Raw genomic sequence first — 17,428 nt, 5'->3', positions numbered from 1 at the left:
AGGTGTCAAAACATGCACCACAGTGTTCATGTTGTTAACTCTACTTCCTTTGCCTTCATTTTAAGTGTGACATAAGATAATGCCGTGCACAGCTTTTAAAGAACCAAACTGACTCAATGCAAACTACAAGTTTAGACTGTTATTAGCATATTAGCTGCTCTTTATGTTTAGTTAAAGTTGGTTAGTGGATGCTAACATGTTAAACTACGATGTGAAGGATTTAGCCTTGTATTTTTCAACAGGTATTCATGGTCCCCAGAAGATCAATCTCCATAAGTCATTGTGGTGCCCTTATCTTTCATTTGGTGCCAATTTTTTGTGTAATGCATTGTTCATAGAAGATATGCACGTGATGTCATTGCAAGCTGAAGTCTCCTTGGTTAAAGCCACTGAGTGGCAAAAGGTTACAGTTGAACGTGGAGATCATCAGCATTAGTTTTAATCATAGGCTTCAATGACATCTAAATTGTAAAATTACTTTCAAAAATGAAAAGAGCTGTTGTGCGGGTAGCGTACCATCAAATTTGGAAAGCAGTCCAAGACATATTTTACAGGTATTGCCGACTGCCAAAGAAAAGAGAAGTAAATGAATCGCTGCATTAGAGGAAACAACTGGAATCAAGGCTCAGAAACCTGGTGTTGTGTTTCACATTTTGTGTCACACCTCACGTTCTGGAGGGCTGTCAGATAAGTTTGTCAATGTTGTTTTTTGGCATTGTTACAGCTAACAGTACTTAATCTATCTCAGTTCAACAATAAATAAAAGTAAAACACAGAATATTTGCAACCACTCCTCTTCATCCTTTTAACGCTACAGTACTGTATGGCTAACGTTACCTCTCAGTAAAGCTCTTAGCCTTAGCATCTTTTATTTAGCTACATTTATCGGAAGTGAAATGACCTAAAACTAACTGAAACTGAGGCTAATCCACTTTTCCAAATCTATACTACTTCATATGGATCATTGTCAAGTCCAATTCTCCGTAATGTGGTAATGTGATCTCATAATCCACGTTTTTACTGGTCTCCCTGTCTTTAGCCTGTATGTGTTTTTCGCCACTCAGGGGGCCGTGGCCCCAGACAGCAGTGACCCCAATGCATACCCTCTATTAGTTAATTATTCTCGTTAGCTTCAGCTGCAGTTTGTTTAGTTCTACCTAGCAACTGTTAGCATGCTAACAAACTAAATTACGTAGCTTAGCTAGCATTAGCTACTGATGAAAGCCCTCTCAGAGATTTAAAAAAAAAAAAAACAACTTTACTTTTTTTTTTTTTAGTCAAGGTATCATGGCTGTATAGGCTAGTTGATGCACATGTTGGTTCAGGATCTTCTTGTATGTCACAGAACATTGTTTTAGGACCAAAAACTACAGTTGTTCGTGACTTGTTAGCACGCTAAAACACATTTAGCTTCACTCAAACCACAAAGTTTAGCCTGACCGATAATGCTTGCTAAAGGTTAGGTTTAGAGTCATCATTGTGCATTTTTAAGGTGTTCGTTGTTGTTTTTAAGTCCAGCTGAAATGCAACATTTGAAATGCATTTTTTTTTTTTAGTTGTGTGGCATCTGTATATTTTACACTGTAAAACAGTCTGGCTGTACTGAGATGTTCATGTGATGTGTGGTTAATTCTGTTTCCTGTTCGTCAGTCGACAGAGTGTCTGCATCAGGTCGACTTCCAGATGCACTGCAGATACTTGTTTTAACAGCACTGACGGGCGGTTTAAAGAGGAAAGAGACGCAGAAACATGCCGCAATATAGGCAATCACTCATTTAAAAGTGCAATTTACACAGGATGTGTGTGCACCAAATGTTACCTGTATAGGAAACTATTTTCTTCACTCACTGTGTCACTTCAGTGTACATTCACACTCACCCTCACACACACACACACAAACACACAGTCTTTGTAGCGGTTTCTCATGAAAGAATTTCCACTTCTGTCTTAACAGTTTGATTTACGGGAATTTAAAGCCACACACCATCAACTGTGACACACATGCATGAAGAAATTTATTTTTTTAAATGATTTGATCATTACATTTTTCACTCTGCATTCTGCATTAGCACACAAAGCACCAATAACGACAAACCTGCTCATTTAACACGTGCATTGATTGAAATGTTAATACATGCAGAACTCAAGCTAAGCGGGTGGGTTACAGTGCGCAGACATAAGGACTAACAGTCATTTTCGTAGATGTGAGTGGTGAAGGAATTGATGTGGGAACGCCGGTGTCTTCGATTTGGCGTGTCACTGGATTTTCCTGCACAGTGGACACAAGGTGAGATCAATATTATTACTACTTCTGGTACTTTAATATGTTTTATTTGAGTCCACTGCTGGCTGACACAGGAATCATCCAACTACTGCGTGCATACGTCACAAGGTCTCACCTTTGCATCCTCGTTTTGTTGTAAAGTATATAGCTAGCAGAATGATGACAAACACCTTGAGTGCGATAAAGCGGTACATGTATGACCAGATGATGTTCGCACCTCTTGGTTGCTCTGAAAGACAAAAGAGGACATTTGGTTTCTTATCAAAGAAGCAAATTTAGACAGTTGTCTAATGACCATTAGACACGTACAAGCATGTGAAAGTGCAACAACTTTATAAGGGGGTGAATAAATGGGGAAGTTTTCTTACCTGATTCCAGTGTTGTATATGCAACAGTGGTGGACTGGGAAGCCCCTGAAAGACATGATTTTCAACAAAACACACCCAGCGTCTGATTATTTGAAAAATAATGAAGGCTTCTGAATGAACAAAGCGTTTCCTGTATCAGTACAGCCCTGATGCGCAGAGAAGATCACTCTGTATAAACGGTGACGTTGACTCACACTCCCTTCACTGCAACGATAGTGAAGACAGATACTGACTGAAGTCAATCAAGAGAATGTTTCTGAAAACCAAAAACGATGTCCACTCTGTCTTTTTTAACATCTTCCACACAATTTCAATGTGGCTTTTACTGCTGACATTGTCTTGGACCGAGGTTTGACTCAGTCCGAGTGTAATAAACAACAATAATACTGATGGTTTAGGCTTCAGGCTAAAGTTGGAGCATTAGGATGACAGCGTCTCTTCTAAACAAAATGTATAGATATATTTCTCCTACTTGTGTCATTAATCTCTGTGACATTTCCCATCTCGTAATTATCTGTGAAACAACACGGAGTTAATGTCCTGAGTGACAACAGATATGTTTTACAATTTAGATTAGCTGTTAGAAACCTGGGCTGTATACGGTGAAAACTGGTTTCTTGAGTCATTGACAAGTCACACTCACCATAGACGGAGACTTTGACGGCATGACCTATGCTTCCTCCACTATGACACTGATACTGACCAGAGTCATTCATGAGGATGTTTGTGAAGACCAAAAATGATATCCCCTCCAACTCCTTTATCATCTCCCACTCCGTTTTAATGTGACTTTTACTGCTGTTGTTGAGTAAGAGATTGTTTTCTGCTACTTTATACCAGGAGACAGTTGGTGGTGAATTGTTGCAGAAAACAACTGGACAGTTAATCCTAAGATCCTCTCCAACCGTGGCGTTGTAAACTGTGTTGCGGAGTACTCTGATTTCAATGTTACACTTTGATTCTTCACCTGCAAGAGAAAAAAGACAAAACATTCTTCGCCGAATGAACCTTTTAAAAGCGATGTCTGACAGAGATCACAGTTGAAGCTGTGTGGGTTTTGCTAGCTGCAGCTGTGTCCACCAAATAGAAAATGTAGTTCAGAGAGTCATCTGTGGTACCTTTTGTGGTTTAAGCACTTTGCTTCTTTCCGTGACAAATTGCTCCAAATTAAACACAGATTAATTTTACATTAATCACTGAACTCGGAGTCTGTTTTGAATTTGGATCAAACAGGTTAAATTTAAGGTAATGAAAGGGCTGCTGTACTTTATTTGTCCGCGACTATGAGTTCTGTAATACAAGATTCAGTCGCTGCGCTGTTATTTATTGTAGTTTGTAGTTGTATGTTGTTGTTTTTATCCTGACAACATTTTCTGAAACGCTAATCTTAAAGAGTGATATTCATGCGGATATTCATGCGGATATTTATGCGGATGTCTTTTTATCAGCCCTGTTAAGCTTTGAATCAACTACTCTGTATATATCGCGAGACTAAGGCCGTAAGCCGTAACAAAGACCTGTTCGCATTTAGCGATTTAGAAGGAATAACTAAGGAATAATGACTTACTATCAGCATCCACGACGAGGACAAGTACCGCTACCATCACGATCTGACAGACCGTCCGACCGTAGTAAGACTTCATGGTGGACACTCGAGGAGGCAACTATCTACTTTCTAAAACATCTGTGTGTGCACTATTTGACACAGTGGATGTGTGGCTGTCTGTACTTCCTTCCTGTTTTTGATTACGGTGGGCTTGTATGCCACAGAAAAAAAAAACATGAAAAACAGAGACGTTCTTTCAAACCTTAGTAGATGTGAAACTTTCAGTTTATCTTTGCTTCCATGTTTATAGACAGTTTGAGGAACAATAGCACAAGAGCCAGATGTGATGGCATCATACAGCATAATCATACAAAAATCGAGCAGTTGACTGATTGAAATATATTATATTATTTGATTGCACAAAATTAGTAATATTACATTCACCTTTCCCTAACGAATGCTAATCAATAATTACGAAAGCTCTAAATCATTCATATAGTCGGAAAATGAGTCAATAGCCATAAGGTACCGGCTGCAAAAATACAAAACCACTCCTGTGATGTTTTCTCAAGAGTGAATTCAAGTGATTTTCTAACCCCCAAAAGATACAGATAAATATTACAAGAATCCATAAAACTATATAAAGTTAAGAAAGACATGGTCTCCCGTTTACACAGTTTGAGGACTTTGTAGCCTGACTTCCTCTGTTTTTAGAGAAGACTGATCATGATTCATAGAAATACCAGCATTTATAATAACGTTTGTCCATTTCACTACCCTGTCTGTGGCTCTCATTACATTTTTAAATCTTTCTAATCTGGTCACATATTTGTACTTTAATAATTTAAAGCTGCTGTCTCCCCTTTCACACAGCTAGAGTGGTAATACTCTAAACACTTTTGGCCCATGCATATGTTTACATCTAACCCAAAGCTATTCCATGTTTTTCTGCATGACCAATCCCTTCTGTTTTATACTGTGATTCTTCCTCTGAAAGATGGGTTTAACTTTAATTTGGAGCATTGAAATTTATCTTGTATGGTTTCTTGGTACTTTGTCATTCTTACACCGGAAATAGTGAATTCATAGAACCCAAGGCACATTGGTAACCATCGTTTCTCTGTCGTCCTATTGCTCTTGTCTACTTTGTCTCTGTTGCTGTGATTGCACTTTATTTAAGCTATGGCCAATAAATATTGAAAATTCCTGGAGTAGGCTACAGTATTTAAAGGCTCACCACTTTCAAAGAACAGTCGGAAACGGGAGGTTTTGTTGTTGAGACATTCAACAATTACTCAACCGTGAGTAAAAGCACATTCCTTTGGGACTATTTTCAGTAGTAACACATATTTGCCACTCTAGTGAGAATTTACGACAGCAGGGAGGTCAGTGTCGCGTTTGGTTATGATAGACTACAGTGCCCATGGTCTTGGTGATGAAGGAACATGTCACTGGTGCAATTGCATGCCTATTTTTAACAGTTGTGCAGCAACGCTTGAGTAACATATGACAACCTCATATCATTTCCCAAAATAATACACCAGTAAACTCAAAGCACCAATGATCCTGAGAAATAGAATAATACAAGTTATTACAGCTTTAGGATGCAAACCAGAATAAACCAGAGTTGTTTGTGTGCAGTACGTAGTTGTTTGTGGTCATATAGTCTGGCTATTGCTAGCTATACGCTAACAATAACCTTGTACTTTCAGTTTCCAGAAGTGTTAGCAAAAGAAGCAACAAATGGGGGGAAATTCTATTTGACATTTTAGCACATTGCCAAAATGTATGACATTATGGTGTTGATAAAGGTTGTGTTTTGCTGTGGAGTCATTCTTGCAAGTCATACTGAAGGTGAACAAGCAAGTCTGAGTTTTTATGAAAACATAAAATAGTTTTCTGTATCCATACTCCTTCATGTGAGAGTTGTTGTTATCCCTTTTGAATAGGACATAGGCAGTCCCATGTGCGTTTATAGTGTAATTTATTCCAGTTGTTTATGGATCTTTATGAAACACGGATTGCTGCGTACTCCGAGTTCTCCTCCACTAGTATCCTTGGACGAGCGGCGGGCCTCGGTGGCAGGTGATGGTTGAGAGCAGCGTACACTATAGAAGCCTCCTCTTGTCCCGTGTTACTCGGTCTCAGCCTGTCCTCTTCCACCTCGCCAAAGAGCTGCTCATTACCTCTCGATAGTCTCAGCTCGTTTGGTTGCCTCGGCGACTTGTTTCTCTTGGTTGATCTCCGAGACGGAGGCACGGAGGGGCTTCCTCTTGGTGAGCGATGGAGGTTGGCACGCGGCGAGGGCTGTTGGATCATGGGGATCTCAATGTACTGCAAACAGTCAAATATTTTACTCAGATAAACTGCAGATTAATTAAGGGATCAGTTAAGCTTGAAATGCTTTCTTGGCTTACCTGATTTTCTGGCTTTTTCTTTGATTTCCCTGCAAGATTTGGCAAAATTAGTTCCTTAATTACTAATCACAAGAAGACAATAAGGAATAATAACTAGGAGTGCCTCACCTTTACACCTTCGCATTGATATGACAGATATAATTATCACTATGATGATGAATGCGGTGATCCCGGCAGCACAGTACACATACATCCAGAGCTTGCTGATTTTAGTACCTTGCTGTGGGTCTCCTGCAAGAAAAGACACAAGGTTTGACTCAGTGTGACGACAATAAAACTAATTGTTTAGGCCTCAGACTAAAGTTGGAGCATTGGAATGACAGCGTTTCTGCTGAATAAAATGTATAGATGTGCTTCTCTTACTTGTGGCAATGATCTCTGTGACATTGGTGGTCTCGTAATTATCTGTGAAACAACACAGAGCTAATGTACTGAGTGAAAACAGATATGTTTTATAATTTAGATTAGCTGTTCGAAATCTTGGCTGTATACATTGAAAACTGGTTTCTTGAGTCACTGAGAAGTCACACTCACCATAGACGGAGACGTTGATGGTATGGCTCACATCTCCTTCACTACGGCACTGATACGGACCAGAGTCATTCATGAGGATGTTTCTGAAGATCAAAATTGATGTCCCCTCCGAGTCGTTTATCATCTCCCACTCTGTTTTAATGTGACTGCTGACATTGACTGGAAGCTTAGTTTCCCCTTGTTTATACCAGGAGACAGTTGGTGGTGAATTGTTGCAGAAAACAACTGGGCAATTAATCTTAAAATTCTCTCCAACCGTGGCGTTGTAAACTGTGTTGCGGCGTACTCTGATTCCAGCGTCACACTTTGATTCTTCACCTGCAAAAGAAAAACATACAAATAAGGAATAGTTAAATTCTTGTTTGATTCTATCGAACGACTAAATTTCCTTTTTAGTTAATGACCCGTGTGACGAGATTTTGATCCACGATTTATTTTAAAAGCTACGAACGAAAGGAAAAGTTGTGCAATAGCACAAGATCAAGAGGCAAGCGTGCGTTAGTCGTGACTGACTGCACTGAAATCGCAAGCTTAAAAATCACATTAAACAGTGAGAAAAATCACTTGACATTTCCCTCTGTGATGAGTGGAAACGTAATTTGCATGACATCCAGTTGAAGGAACTGAGATTGAACCCCGCCTGAAGTCTCGACAGTCTCAAGGGGAAATTTAACTTCAAAACTAATTTATTCAACAGCTTAGATATCTTTCTTTCTTGACCTTTTACGCGGCATAATAAATTCATAACCTTCACATGAGGCCCATTTTGGCTGCTATAGTTGAGATTTAATGCTCATTCTCCAAAATAAAACTCTCTTTTTGTGAGAGAATGAAAATAGAAACTTTCAAATTTGCTCACTTATGTGAAGAATTCGTAGAAATTACCTAAATCTCCAGAACCGTCTTTTCCTCTCGATTAGAAATGTTCTCAGAGACTCTTATTTGGTGTTGAAAAAGGTTTGTAAAATGTTAGGGTGAGCATTACAGCTACTGTTTTTATACTATTTTCAAAAGGTGGTAATATTGTATAAAGTCTTAAGTAGTTAAAAGTTGTACATGTTGGCCACATGAAAGCAACACACTTAACGCACAAGACAGTCACTAAAGGTGTAGAGCAGACAACAATACGGAGCACGCCCTTAAACAAAATCATTATTTTACAATTAAACCTAAGGGTATTTAGTAGTATAGTTAGTTCAATAGAGGCTCCATCTTTCATTAAAGACATTACATTCCTTTACGTTTTTAAATATGTTGAGCCTTGGATGTAGAAATCTGCATCTTTTGCGCTACTTTCCACCCTAAAAAGCTCAACTGTTGGATTTAGGGATCGTTCCCGGCCTTGTGGTGTATTTGTATTTACTGTCATTTGGTAAAAAAAAAAAATCCCTCTTCTGCCAAGCTTCAAGTGAATGTGAGTCACAAGTAGTTGCGTAAATTTTGTTTTTCAGAGATATGTTGCGTGAAAGGTGAATTGTGTGCAGTGTTATTTGTCTCTGGACGTCCAGTTCATCTTCTGTGAAAAGCTTTAATTTGACCTTAAAACCGTTACCGCATCCAGGTTTCAGGTTCCTTATCTAGGAGACTTCGCTATCTGGTTTCTTACTTTCGTAGGTAATTCGCACTTCCAGTTCTAAGTATTGAAATCTCAAAATTCAGAATGTAATACACGGGTTGATCAGTAAGTCAGTCAGTCTCTTGCTGCAAAGACAATCAGTCGATCATTAGTGATCAGTGAAATCTGATAAATTACCTGGGTAAGGAAAGAAATCAGATTACAAAGAAAAAACATTAGGGAATTGAAGGGAGGTTCTTGACAGAGCTAATGAAGAACTAGTGAGAGATTTTTTTTTCTACGTTTTCATGTAAAATTTCTAATTGTTTCCATCAAGCTCCCACTCACACGATAAACACCCCCTGTTGTGGAAGAAATTAACCAAAAGTAGCATTTTTGACTTCAGAGACACACTTTTTTATGATTATCATTTAGCTAGTCATTCTAAATGTTTTAAAAACACTGTGTTTGTCGTATGCTTAAAGCCGGATAAGGATTCACCCAGATATCTGTTAAAACGTTTACACTTTTAAAGATTGTCAGGTTCCACCGTAAATCTAAAAACTTTATCCACATGTAGAGTTCACGGCCTTTACGCGAGTAAGATCTCCAGCTTGGACCGGAGAATCTGGGTTGTGGTCACTAAAAGCTGATTTTACACTCTGAATACCTCCACAAATACTGAGACGGCACAACATGCAGAAAAGTCAACTTACTGTCAGCGTTTATGGCGAGAAGCAACCATGCCAAGATGGACACATGCAGGACGATCCAGCTGTGCTTCGGCCTCATGATTGAAAAACTCTCTCCTGTCATTTTTCAATCACGTACAGCCTGAGAAATGATCATCCGAGCACATCTTTATTTGCTTAAACAAAACAGAGAAACGGCGACATCTCAGCTTCTGTAAAACCTGCTGCTTCCTCTTTCTACTCTCGGCTCACTCCCTTCCTACCTCTTTCCCCTTTAAGGTAGTGATAGTAGTGGAGGTTGGTGGGTGGTCTCTATCTTCTGCAAAACACAGAAACATCTCAAAATAGGGGCTTCCCACACGACCCTGCCGCTGCCATTCAGTTAAAGAAGCAAATCTCGTGTGATACTGACATCTCCCTCTCACACACATTCTTCTCATTTCCGAGTCTTGTTTCAGTCTGTGCACCTTGACGCCTTCCTCATCACTTCTTGGCAGCATCTGTGGTTCTTCAAACTCACTTCCTCTCTCCTCTCCCATCCTTTCATCTTCACCCTCCACGTCTCCTGCAAAGGCGTGCGGCCTTGTGCAGAGCTCTGTGGTTTCAGTGGAGGATTTACAATGCACTGAAGAAGAGATGTGGCCTCCTGGGCTTCAATGCCCATTTCGTTGATGTGTGTGCACATGTGGTTGCTATCTTACAACACCATCAGCCCATGGACTTGGTTTTCTGATAATGATTCAGCTTCATTCAGGTTTTAATGGAGTGCTCCACCAGTTCTGTAAAGCCCAAAAAAATATCCCCTAACATTTGCCTCCAATGCTTGAAAGAAATATTGTCATAAAAGTGTTAAAACTAGAACTATATAGATATAGATATCGATATAGATAAAGATATAGATATATAGATACTATATAGATATAAACTATCCGAATAAATATCTGTCAAATTTTAGTATTGCTATTTATAGTTTATAATAACTTTTTTTTTTATAAGTGGAAGAAAAAAAATAATATTCTCCTGTTGTTTCGTACTTCATTGAGGAGAATGAAAACAAGGCGCTCCAAATTGGGTCGTTTTGGCGCCATCTTCTGGAATTTGTAAAGAAAGGAAGAAGAAGAAAATAATTCTGATCTTTTCTGGGAGAACAGCGCACACTTACGGCGTGTCGGGCTCACTGCAAGTCGAGCGGGGACGACTGCGCAAACTCCCTCCCTTTACGTCATGACGTAGACGAGTTCGGTTTCCGACGAGCCGAAAATGGCGGAGTACCTGGCGTCCATTTTCGGCACAGAGAAAGACAAGTAGGTTTTAGTTAATATTTACTGTTTATATCGAACAAAACAGTGTGCTTTGTATGAAGAGGGCTTGCAAAGGGGTTCATTTACTGCCGGCGGGGTGCCGTTTGCTGCCGTAGCGCTACGAAATGTTCTAGCGAAGTAAACATTAGCAAGCGGAAGCTAACGGTCAGCTAACACATTGAATGAAACTCCTAAATGTACCTTCGCTAACCTGCAGCTGCCGCGCGCCTCCGGTTTCCGCCCAAATGTTTTTATTACCTAAACCGTTCACCGGCGCGTCCGCACACGCGCCACCGCTGGCGGTGTGTGTTAGCAGAGCTAACGCGTAGCCCGCTCGGTTAACAAGCTCGTTAGCCGAGCAGCTGCACTGCTACCGGGATTGTTTTGCTGTTGCACCAGCGGATCGCAGCAAAAGGGATCGTGCAATTCTGTTGCTAATAAACTAAGTGTAACTTAAAAAGCAAAAATCGGGGCGCTCTTTATTTAGCGAATTAACGCGGCGGGTATTTTGAATGAGATTGCTTGGCTAGTCGTCCAAGGAGGAGTGGTCCATGGGATAAAGTTTTGTGAAGATGGCTAAACAGAGACCTGTTAATAATCCTCCCACGAATAATAGTAGCGCGGACGCACTATATACTGTACATATGATCTCCGGTGAGGTTATTTAAGCGGATGCGCCTCGTGGTTTCACGTGTGCAGCAGTAGCCACGGGACACCACGGAAACACGGTCCATTGACAACAACTTCGCAGCTGAACGTGGCCGATCGTGAGTTGTGATGACGATCCTGCTCCTTTTTCCAGGGTCAATTGTTCCTTCTATTTTAAAATCGGAGCTTGCAGACATGGGGACCGTTGCTCGAGATTGCACAACAAACCAACCTTCAGCCAGGTGAGAGTCCCCTCAGCGCATGCAACTGTTATATCTGATGGCTAAAATGTTAAGAGTTAAGAGTGATGTGATGTGGAAGGGTTTGAGCTTACCAGCTTTAATTTGTCCATGAACGCGTCCGACTTATCTCTTTCTTTGGGTAAGATGTAAACAATCTCTAACAGAGGCCGATTGCGCCGCCCGTCTGACCTGATCTTTCATTTTTATCTGTTTCTCTTTTTCACGTGTGTCCTCCGCAGACCATCCTGATCCAGAACATCTACCGCAATCCTCAGAACAGCGCGCAGACGGCGGACGCGTCGCGCTGTAAGTAAAGCGTTTTTGTCTCAAACCTCCCCTCTCAGTCACGCAGAAAGCCGACTGCCTCCTAGGAATCCAAGCGTCCGCTCGCCTCTAACAACACCAGCAGCTTCGCCTGCTTATTTTCGAAACCAGGTGTCTAAACCGCTGTGGGAAAAGCGAACAGCGCAGTTATGGTTGAAAGCATTGACGCGCGAGCTTGAGATTTTCTGTTTTTCTTTTCGTCGGCGTGTGCGGAAATTTTATTATCATTCCCGCAAAACGTTTCCTACGACTCTCGGAGCCGCCGTTTTTTTTTTTTTTTTTTTTTTTTTGGTTAAATTGAGAAAAAAAGCAGCTGCGGGTTATTTAAGATAAGATAAGTGCTCAAGTAGAGTATCTTCCATTTGGGGTTTTTGCAAGGTCGACTCGCCGAAGAGTAAATATTAATGCAATTCAGTCCTTGACTTGTTGTGTGTTTGAACTTCTTGTTTTTTTTTTGTTTTTTTTCATCTCCCAAATTAAGGCGTTCAGCCAACACGACCCCGCTTTATCAACTCCGAGCTGAGCTAAACTAATCGCTTTCCGCGGTGCGTTTCAGTCGCTAACATGACGTGGAAACCGCAGCCTCCGGTAACGGAGAGGGGTCTCGGCCGAACCCCCGAGATCTTTTTTTTGTGTTTTCCCTCCCCCTCGACTCCTCGACCCCTCGTCACATCTTTTAGCCAAACCTCAGCTCAGTAGTTAGAAAACCAGGAGAAGCATCTAATCACATTTTTTTCCTCCCCAGCTCTGTTTTTTTTTCGGTTGGACTTCTATCACAGAAGCTTACGCTTTTTGTATTTCAGACCATTTCCCACTCGAACATTTACCTTCATAACCTTGAAAACTCCAGCCTGCTGGTGGTTTACACTGTAAGTTCTCCCTTCACCCGCAGGACCCTCAGGCACTGACTGCTCACACCTTCCCCCCACATAAATCGGGTTTTAGCGCAGGAACATGTCCTCTAGAGGCGCCTTAACGCAGCGCGTCATTTCCCCGGAGTTAGACAGCTGCGTTGCATGCTCCCCGGCATAACCACTCGAGTCAGCGTCACGCAGCAGTGTGCAACGAGAGGCTTTTGTTTCACATTCTCCCATTTTGGTTTTGTAAATTAACTTTCTGTGTACTTTACACTTAACAGTTTCACACTACTGATTAATAGACATGAGCTTCTTCCCCCAAATGAGGAGACTCCCCTTTATTCAATAGCCAGGGTTGGGATTTAGTAGATTTACTTTGCGGCCTTTACATCCTGATCTTCCTGTGTTCAGTATAAACACAGTCACACAAACAGTTTTACAAAGGAGGTTAAAAGTTTAGTTAAACCAAGAGAGGATGACTAAAGGGGGGATCTGCTTTATTTTGCCTATGCTTAAATGAAGGACTGTTAAAGCAGTTAGATCTGTGTCTTCCACCCCCGCCCACATGGCTCCGCGTTGACCGTGTCCTTTGTCGGCGCGCCGCAGGTGCCGTCAGCGATGTGGAAATGCAGGAGCACTACGACGAGTTCTTCGAGGTGAGTGACCCTTTGCACTAAAATTTTTGCTGCCGCGCACGTTGGCGCGACGTGACGTGACGCCACGGCCCCCTTTAATCCGCCTTTAGTAACGGCAGAAATGGGGAACAGGTCACCGGCGGCATCTGTTTGTTGATGATGCAAGAGTGGCGTGTTGATCTCGAAGCGAGTATTTATTCAGCTGCCGTCAGACCACGGGAGTTTTATAATCCTGTCCGATTCGCGTTGGGTATTGAGACCGATTTCCTGATTCAGTTTCTGAACGGTTAATTGAAGCTGAAGCTGTTAAAACTGAGACATATTGCTGAGATTTTTTTATTTATTTATTTTTTTAAATTGGACAGTTTGTATTAATGGACGTTTACACATAAATACAAGAGATTGTAGCCAAACGACTGATTTCCATCAAGTCCCATTGGCAGGTGAAACGGTAAATTACAATAACTGAACAAAAACTTGCAAAACATACAAAAAATAAGAAAAAAAAACTTCTCCTGAATGCACACTGCACATATCCCTACAATCATTACTGACATTTACACTATAAATGTCCCTTAACACTGTTGCACATATCCTGTTATCTCTATTACACATAACACTTTAATATTGTTACACATGACTGTACTGCACAAAACCCACGTCAACACATTTACAACAAGTTAGGCTCATATCCACAGAGGGTTATGATCACAATTCTGATTTTCTAAAAGCCGCCATGCCTTGAGATGTTTATTAAATGGGTTGAGATTTGGTAGTTCATGAATTGTACTTGGTGTAGAATTCCAGGTTTGAGATGCCTGAACTGAGAAAACAGATGTCCCTTAAGCACCTTTCCTTAATAGTACTATGCAGTCACCTCTAGAGCCTAATCTTATTGATGTGCTGGAATTTATTTATTACGAATTCTTGTAGCGCTTGGCTACTTGTGGTGCTTGGCTGTGAAGAATTTTGTGAACCAAAACAACATCCGTGTTTTTTGTAATATTATCCAGGCTTCTCAAGAATTTTGTGTTGGGTCATGGAGCGTTAATTGCACCACGTTACCCCACGAGGATGCGACCGCAAACTAAAACAGGCTGTAGTGCAGCAACTTTGTTTGAATCTACTGAAACACACTCCAGTCCACTAGGTGGCGGTTGTGCACCTTTTAGCTGCTTTGTCAGCCAGTGTTTAAAACACAGGCCGCATAAAGATGAGATTTTTATGTTTGAACGGGGCAAAGTGAAGTGAATTTTAGATAATGTATTCATATATTAATCTAATAAAAGACATCTCTTTTAATTGCTTGTAGAAGGCCACTGTTATTTCACCTGGCAACAAGAAATACTGTTTTCTGATTGGCCGTGTGACGTGTGAATGTATTGAAGTGCATGTGTGGTACAGTTGTGTGCGAGCTGTCCTCAGCCTGGAGGGTTAGAATATTAAAGGTTGTTTGGCAACACTGAGCTGCTCCTCTCTCATTCATTGTTTGTAGTGTTAGTTGAAGGACTGACCTTAAGGCCATTAAGAAAAAAAAAAACAGGTTCTTCCATTATAATACGATGACGAGTCATAGTCTAGATTCTAGTCTAAGACTCGTCATCATATTATAATGGAAGAACCTGTTTTTAGATAATTACCAGAGAAACACCACTGTAACAAATAAATAAATAAATCACTTCTTCTGTTTATACGTAATACAAGAACTTGTCGTGTGGGTTAATTGTTTCCTTATTTCTGACACAGGAGGTGTTCACAGAGATGGAGGAGAAGTACGGAGAAGTGGAGGAGATGAACGTGTGCGATAACTTAGGCGACCACCTTGTCGGCAATGTCTACGTTAAGGTTAGCAAAGGGCTAATGTGTTTAGTCGGATGGGTAAAAAAAAAAAAGCTGTCATTTAAGCGTCCTCTGTGTCTAGTTTCGCCGCGAGGAGGACGCAGAGAAAGCGGTTATGGACCTGAACAACCGCTGGTTCAACGCTCAACCCATCCACGCAGAGCTCTCCCCCGTCACTGACTTCAGGGAAGCCTGCTGCCGTCAGTATGAAATGGGGTGAGTATGTTTAACGTCCATGTAGCCCGTGTCTGCTTGTACAAAGCCTTGTTTTTCCTAGTTTGCCCCTGTTATTATGCTTTGAAAACAAATTCTGTATGAAAACCAATACTGTGAATTAGAGATCGACTGATATCGACTTTTTAGGGCCGATACAGATACCGATACCAATTTTTTTTTTCATCAGGCTTGGCCGATGGTTGATATGTGCTAGAAGCCTTTGCTTTTCTTCCTCCATTTCAAACATTTGTCGAACACTCTTATGCATACAAAATAAACAGGTAAAAGAACTAGAGCACAAGCATTTTCCACTCTGTTAGTGGGGGATGTATGGGCTGCACGGGTCCATCTCCAGCAGCACAGAGCTGCCTGTGGATGCGTCTGTCTGTTACCTCCACAACACAAAGCACTGAGAAGTCGCATCTTCTTCAAGAACAAATACGTATCGGCGAATTCATCCGCGTATCGGCCAATGCCGATAACAGCAAAAACGCAAATATCGGCCCGATACTTGGGTCGATTTATACTGTGAAAACTGTTTAATCGCACAAACATCCAAAATGATGTTCAAATGCAGCTTTTTTTTTCCCCCTGTAAACATCAGTTTAATTTAGCTGAGAGGCAAGCTTCTATCCGGTTATCCGGTCAGTGCAGGAAAATCTCGAGTATGAGATGTTGGCAGCCGGGGTGGTGAAGTGGGAAGGAAGTCGAGACAAAGCTTCACTGTTCACCCTGGAGGAGCTTTAAAGCCACCGGGCTTACTGCACCCGTTTGACTGTAAGCTTACTTGGCAATATCCCTATCAGCTGACATGATAAGGATATGGAGCATAGGAGAACTGCACATATTGCGCACGGTGGGGATGAACATGGGGGTGAACGGGCGGCCCCCGAGCCTCGCGTTCGCCACCGAGGACGCCCCGCAGGTCACAGGGTCCGCGGGGGGATGAGGTGTCACCGCGCTCATGTGCAACGGCGTGCGAATTATTACATTTAAACATGGCCGTTGCCCGGTGGGAGGGAGCTTCCGATCCTCTCGTTTATGAGTCAGTGATTTTCCATTGGATCGGGTGTTGTTTGTTCTGCCAGCGATAGGAAGCTGTCATTGTAGAGGTAGATAAAGATTAGGTGTTCTTGGTGGTGAGCTGGCATGCCGCTCAGCATGTGTAACAAAGAGGCAATTTTCCCTCACGGCAGAGCTCCACCAAACGCAAAGGCCCGACGCCGTTTAACCCCTTGCGAATGATTTCCTCGACAGAGAGTGCACCCGCGGTGGCTTCTGCAACTTCATGCACCTGAAACCCATATCACGAGAGCTTCGACGGGAGCTGTACGGACGCCGCAGGAAAAGGTGCGGGACCCCCTCGGCCGACTCCTCGTTTCCCGAACGCCAACTTTAAATCGGGGAACTTTCTAACCTCTCCCCTTCTCCCTCGCGCAGGCACCGCTCCCGCTCGCGTTCCAGAGAACGACGCTCCCGCTCCAGGGACCGACGGAGGGACCGCGAGCGGCGGAGGTCGAGGGACCGGGAGCGCTCCGGAAGATTCTAAAGGAACAACCGACCCACCCGATCCCCTCCCTCTTAACCCGGCAGTGACGACAAAGTTATTTTCTTTTCAGTAAATTGTTGGAAGTGTTTTTTTTTTTTCTTTTTTTTTTTTTTCCTTTTATTCCCTTTTTTTAAGACAAGCTTGTGTTGCTTTCTCAATAAAACAGATTTGTAACTCTGCACCGGCACGACCTGCTCATATGAACATCTTGTTTATATTTTCCATAGAAAAAAGCTTTTAAGCCGCAATTACCGAGCTCCGGAAAGACGTGAACAGCCGGTTTGGTGACTCGGTGCGGTGAAATATACAAGCCCAAAGATGTTACAAAAACGAATTGTTGAAACACATCCTGAAACGCAGGGTCATTTCACGTTCACAAGCAGGCTTCAAGAACAGGGGATAAAATCTATAAAAACATCTA

The 17,428-nt window shown here is 41.8% G+C and overlaps 3 protein-coding genes across 4 annotated transcripts; 1 reads left to right on the top strand and 2 right to left on the bottom strand.

The window, feature by feature from the left end:
* Positions 1-1,969: 1,969 nt before the first annotated feature.
* LOC125000576 (B- and T-lymphocyte attenuator-like) lies at positions 1,970-4,351 on the bottom strand. Its single transcript, XM_047576105.1, has 5 exons — positions 4,220-4,351; positions 3,296-3,619; positions 2,653-2,697; positions 2,400-2,513; positions 1,970-2,269 (listed from the first exon to the last, which is right to left on the bottom strand). Exons 1-5 carry the CDS (start codon positions 4,293-4,295, stop codon positions 2,184-2,186), a joined length of 645 nt encoding a protein of 214 aa, XP_047432061.1. The 5' UTR covers positions 4,296-4,351; the 3' UTR covers positions 1,970-2,183.
* A 114-nt stretch (positions 4,352-4,465) lies between these two features.
* Positions 4,466-13,368, bottom strand: LOC125000544 (B- and T-lymphocyte attenuator-like). Of its 2 annotated transcripts, XM_047576044.1 has the most exons (9): positions 11,680-11,817; positions 10,559-10,668; positions 9,809-10,175; positions 9,660-9,715; positions 9,421-9,572; positions 6,979-7,467; positions 6,724-6,846; positions 6,616-6,644; positions 4,466-6,532 (listed from the first exon to the last, which is right to left on the bottom strand). In XM_047576044.1, exons 5-9 carry the CDS (start codon positions 9,518-9,520, stop codon positions 6,206-6,208), a joined length of 1,068 nt encoding a protein of 355 aa, XP_047432000.1. In that variant the 5' UTR covers positions 9,521-9,572; positions 9,660-9,715; positions 9,809-10,175; positions 10,559-10,668; positions 11,680-11,817; the 3' UTR covers positions 4,466-6,205. The 2 variants fall into 2 exon arrangements, with proteins under 2 accessions (XP_047432000.1, XP_047431999.1); XM_047576043.1 differs by lacking the exon at positions 11,680-11,817 and adding an exon at positions 12,739-13,368 and having other exon boundaries at positions 9,421-10,175.
* On the top strand, positions 10,566-17,186 carry LOC125000568 (splicing factor U2AF 35 kDa subunit-like). The gene is made up of 8 exons (XM_047576084.1): positions 10,566-10,700; positions 11,500-11,587; positions 11,827-11,893; positions 13,375-13,424; positions 15,150-15,248; positions 15,325-15,458; positions 16,716-16,808; positions 16,899-17,186. The coding sequence occupies exons 1-8, from the start codon at positions 10,657-10,659 to the stop codon at positions 17,005-17,007; spliced, it is 684 nt and encodes a 227-aa protein (XP_047432040.1). The 5' UTR covers positions 10,566-10,656; the 3' UTR covers positions 17,008-17,186.
* The last annotated feature ends 242 nt before the right edge of the window (positions 17,187-17,428 follow it).

Source organism: Mugil cephalus, chromosome 23 (genome assembly GCF_022458985.1).
Source record: "Mugil cephalus isolate CIBA_MC_2020 chromosome 23, CIBA_Mcephalus_1.1, whole genome shotgun sequence".
Lineage (NCBI taxonomy): Eukaryota > Metazoa > Chordata > Actinopteri > Mugiliformes > Mugilidae > Mugil > Mugil cephalus.
The sequence above is the reverse complement of the archived record's forward strand: the minus strand, read 5'-3'. Positions and strand labels throughout refer to the sequence as shown.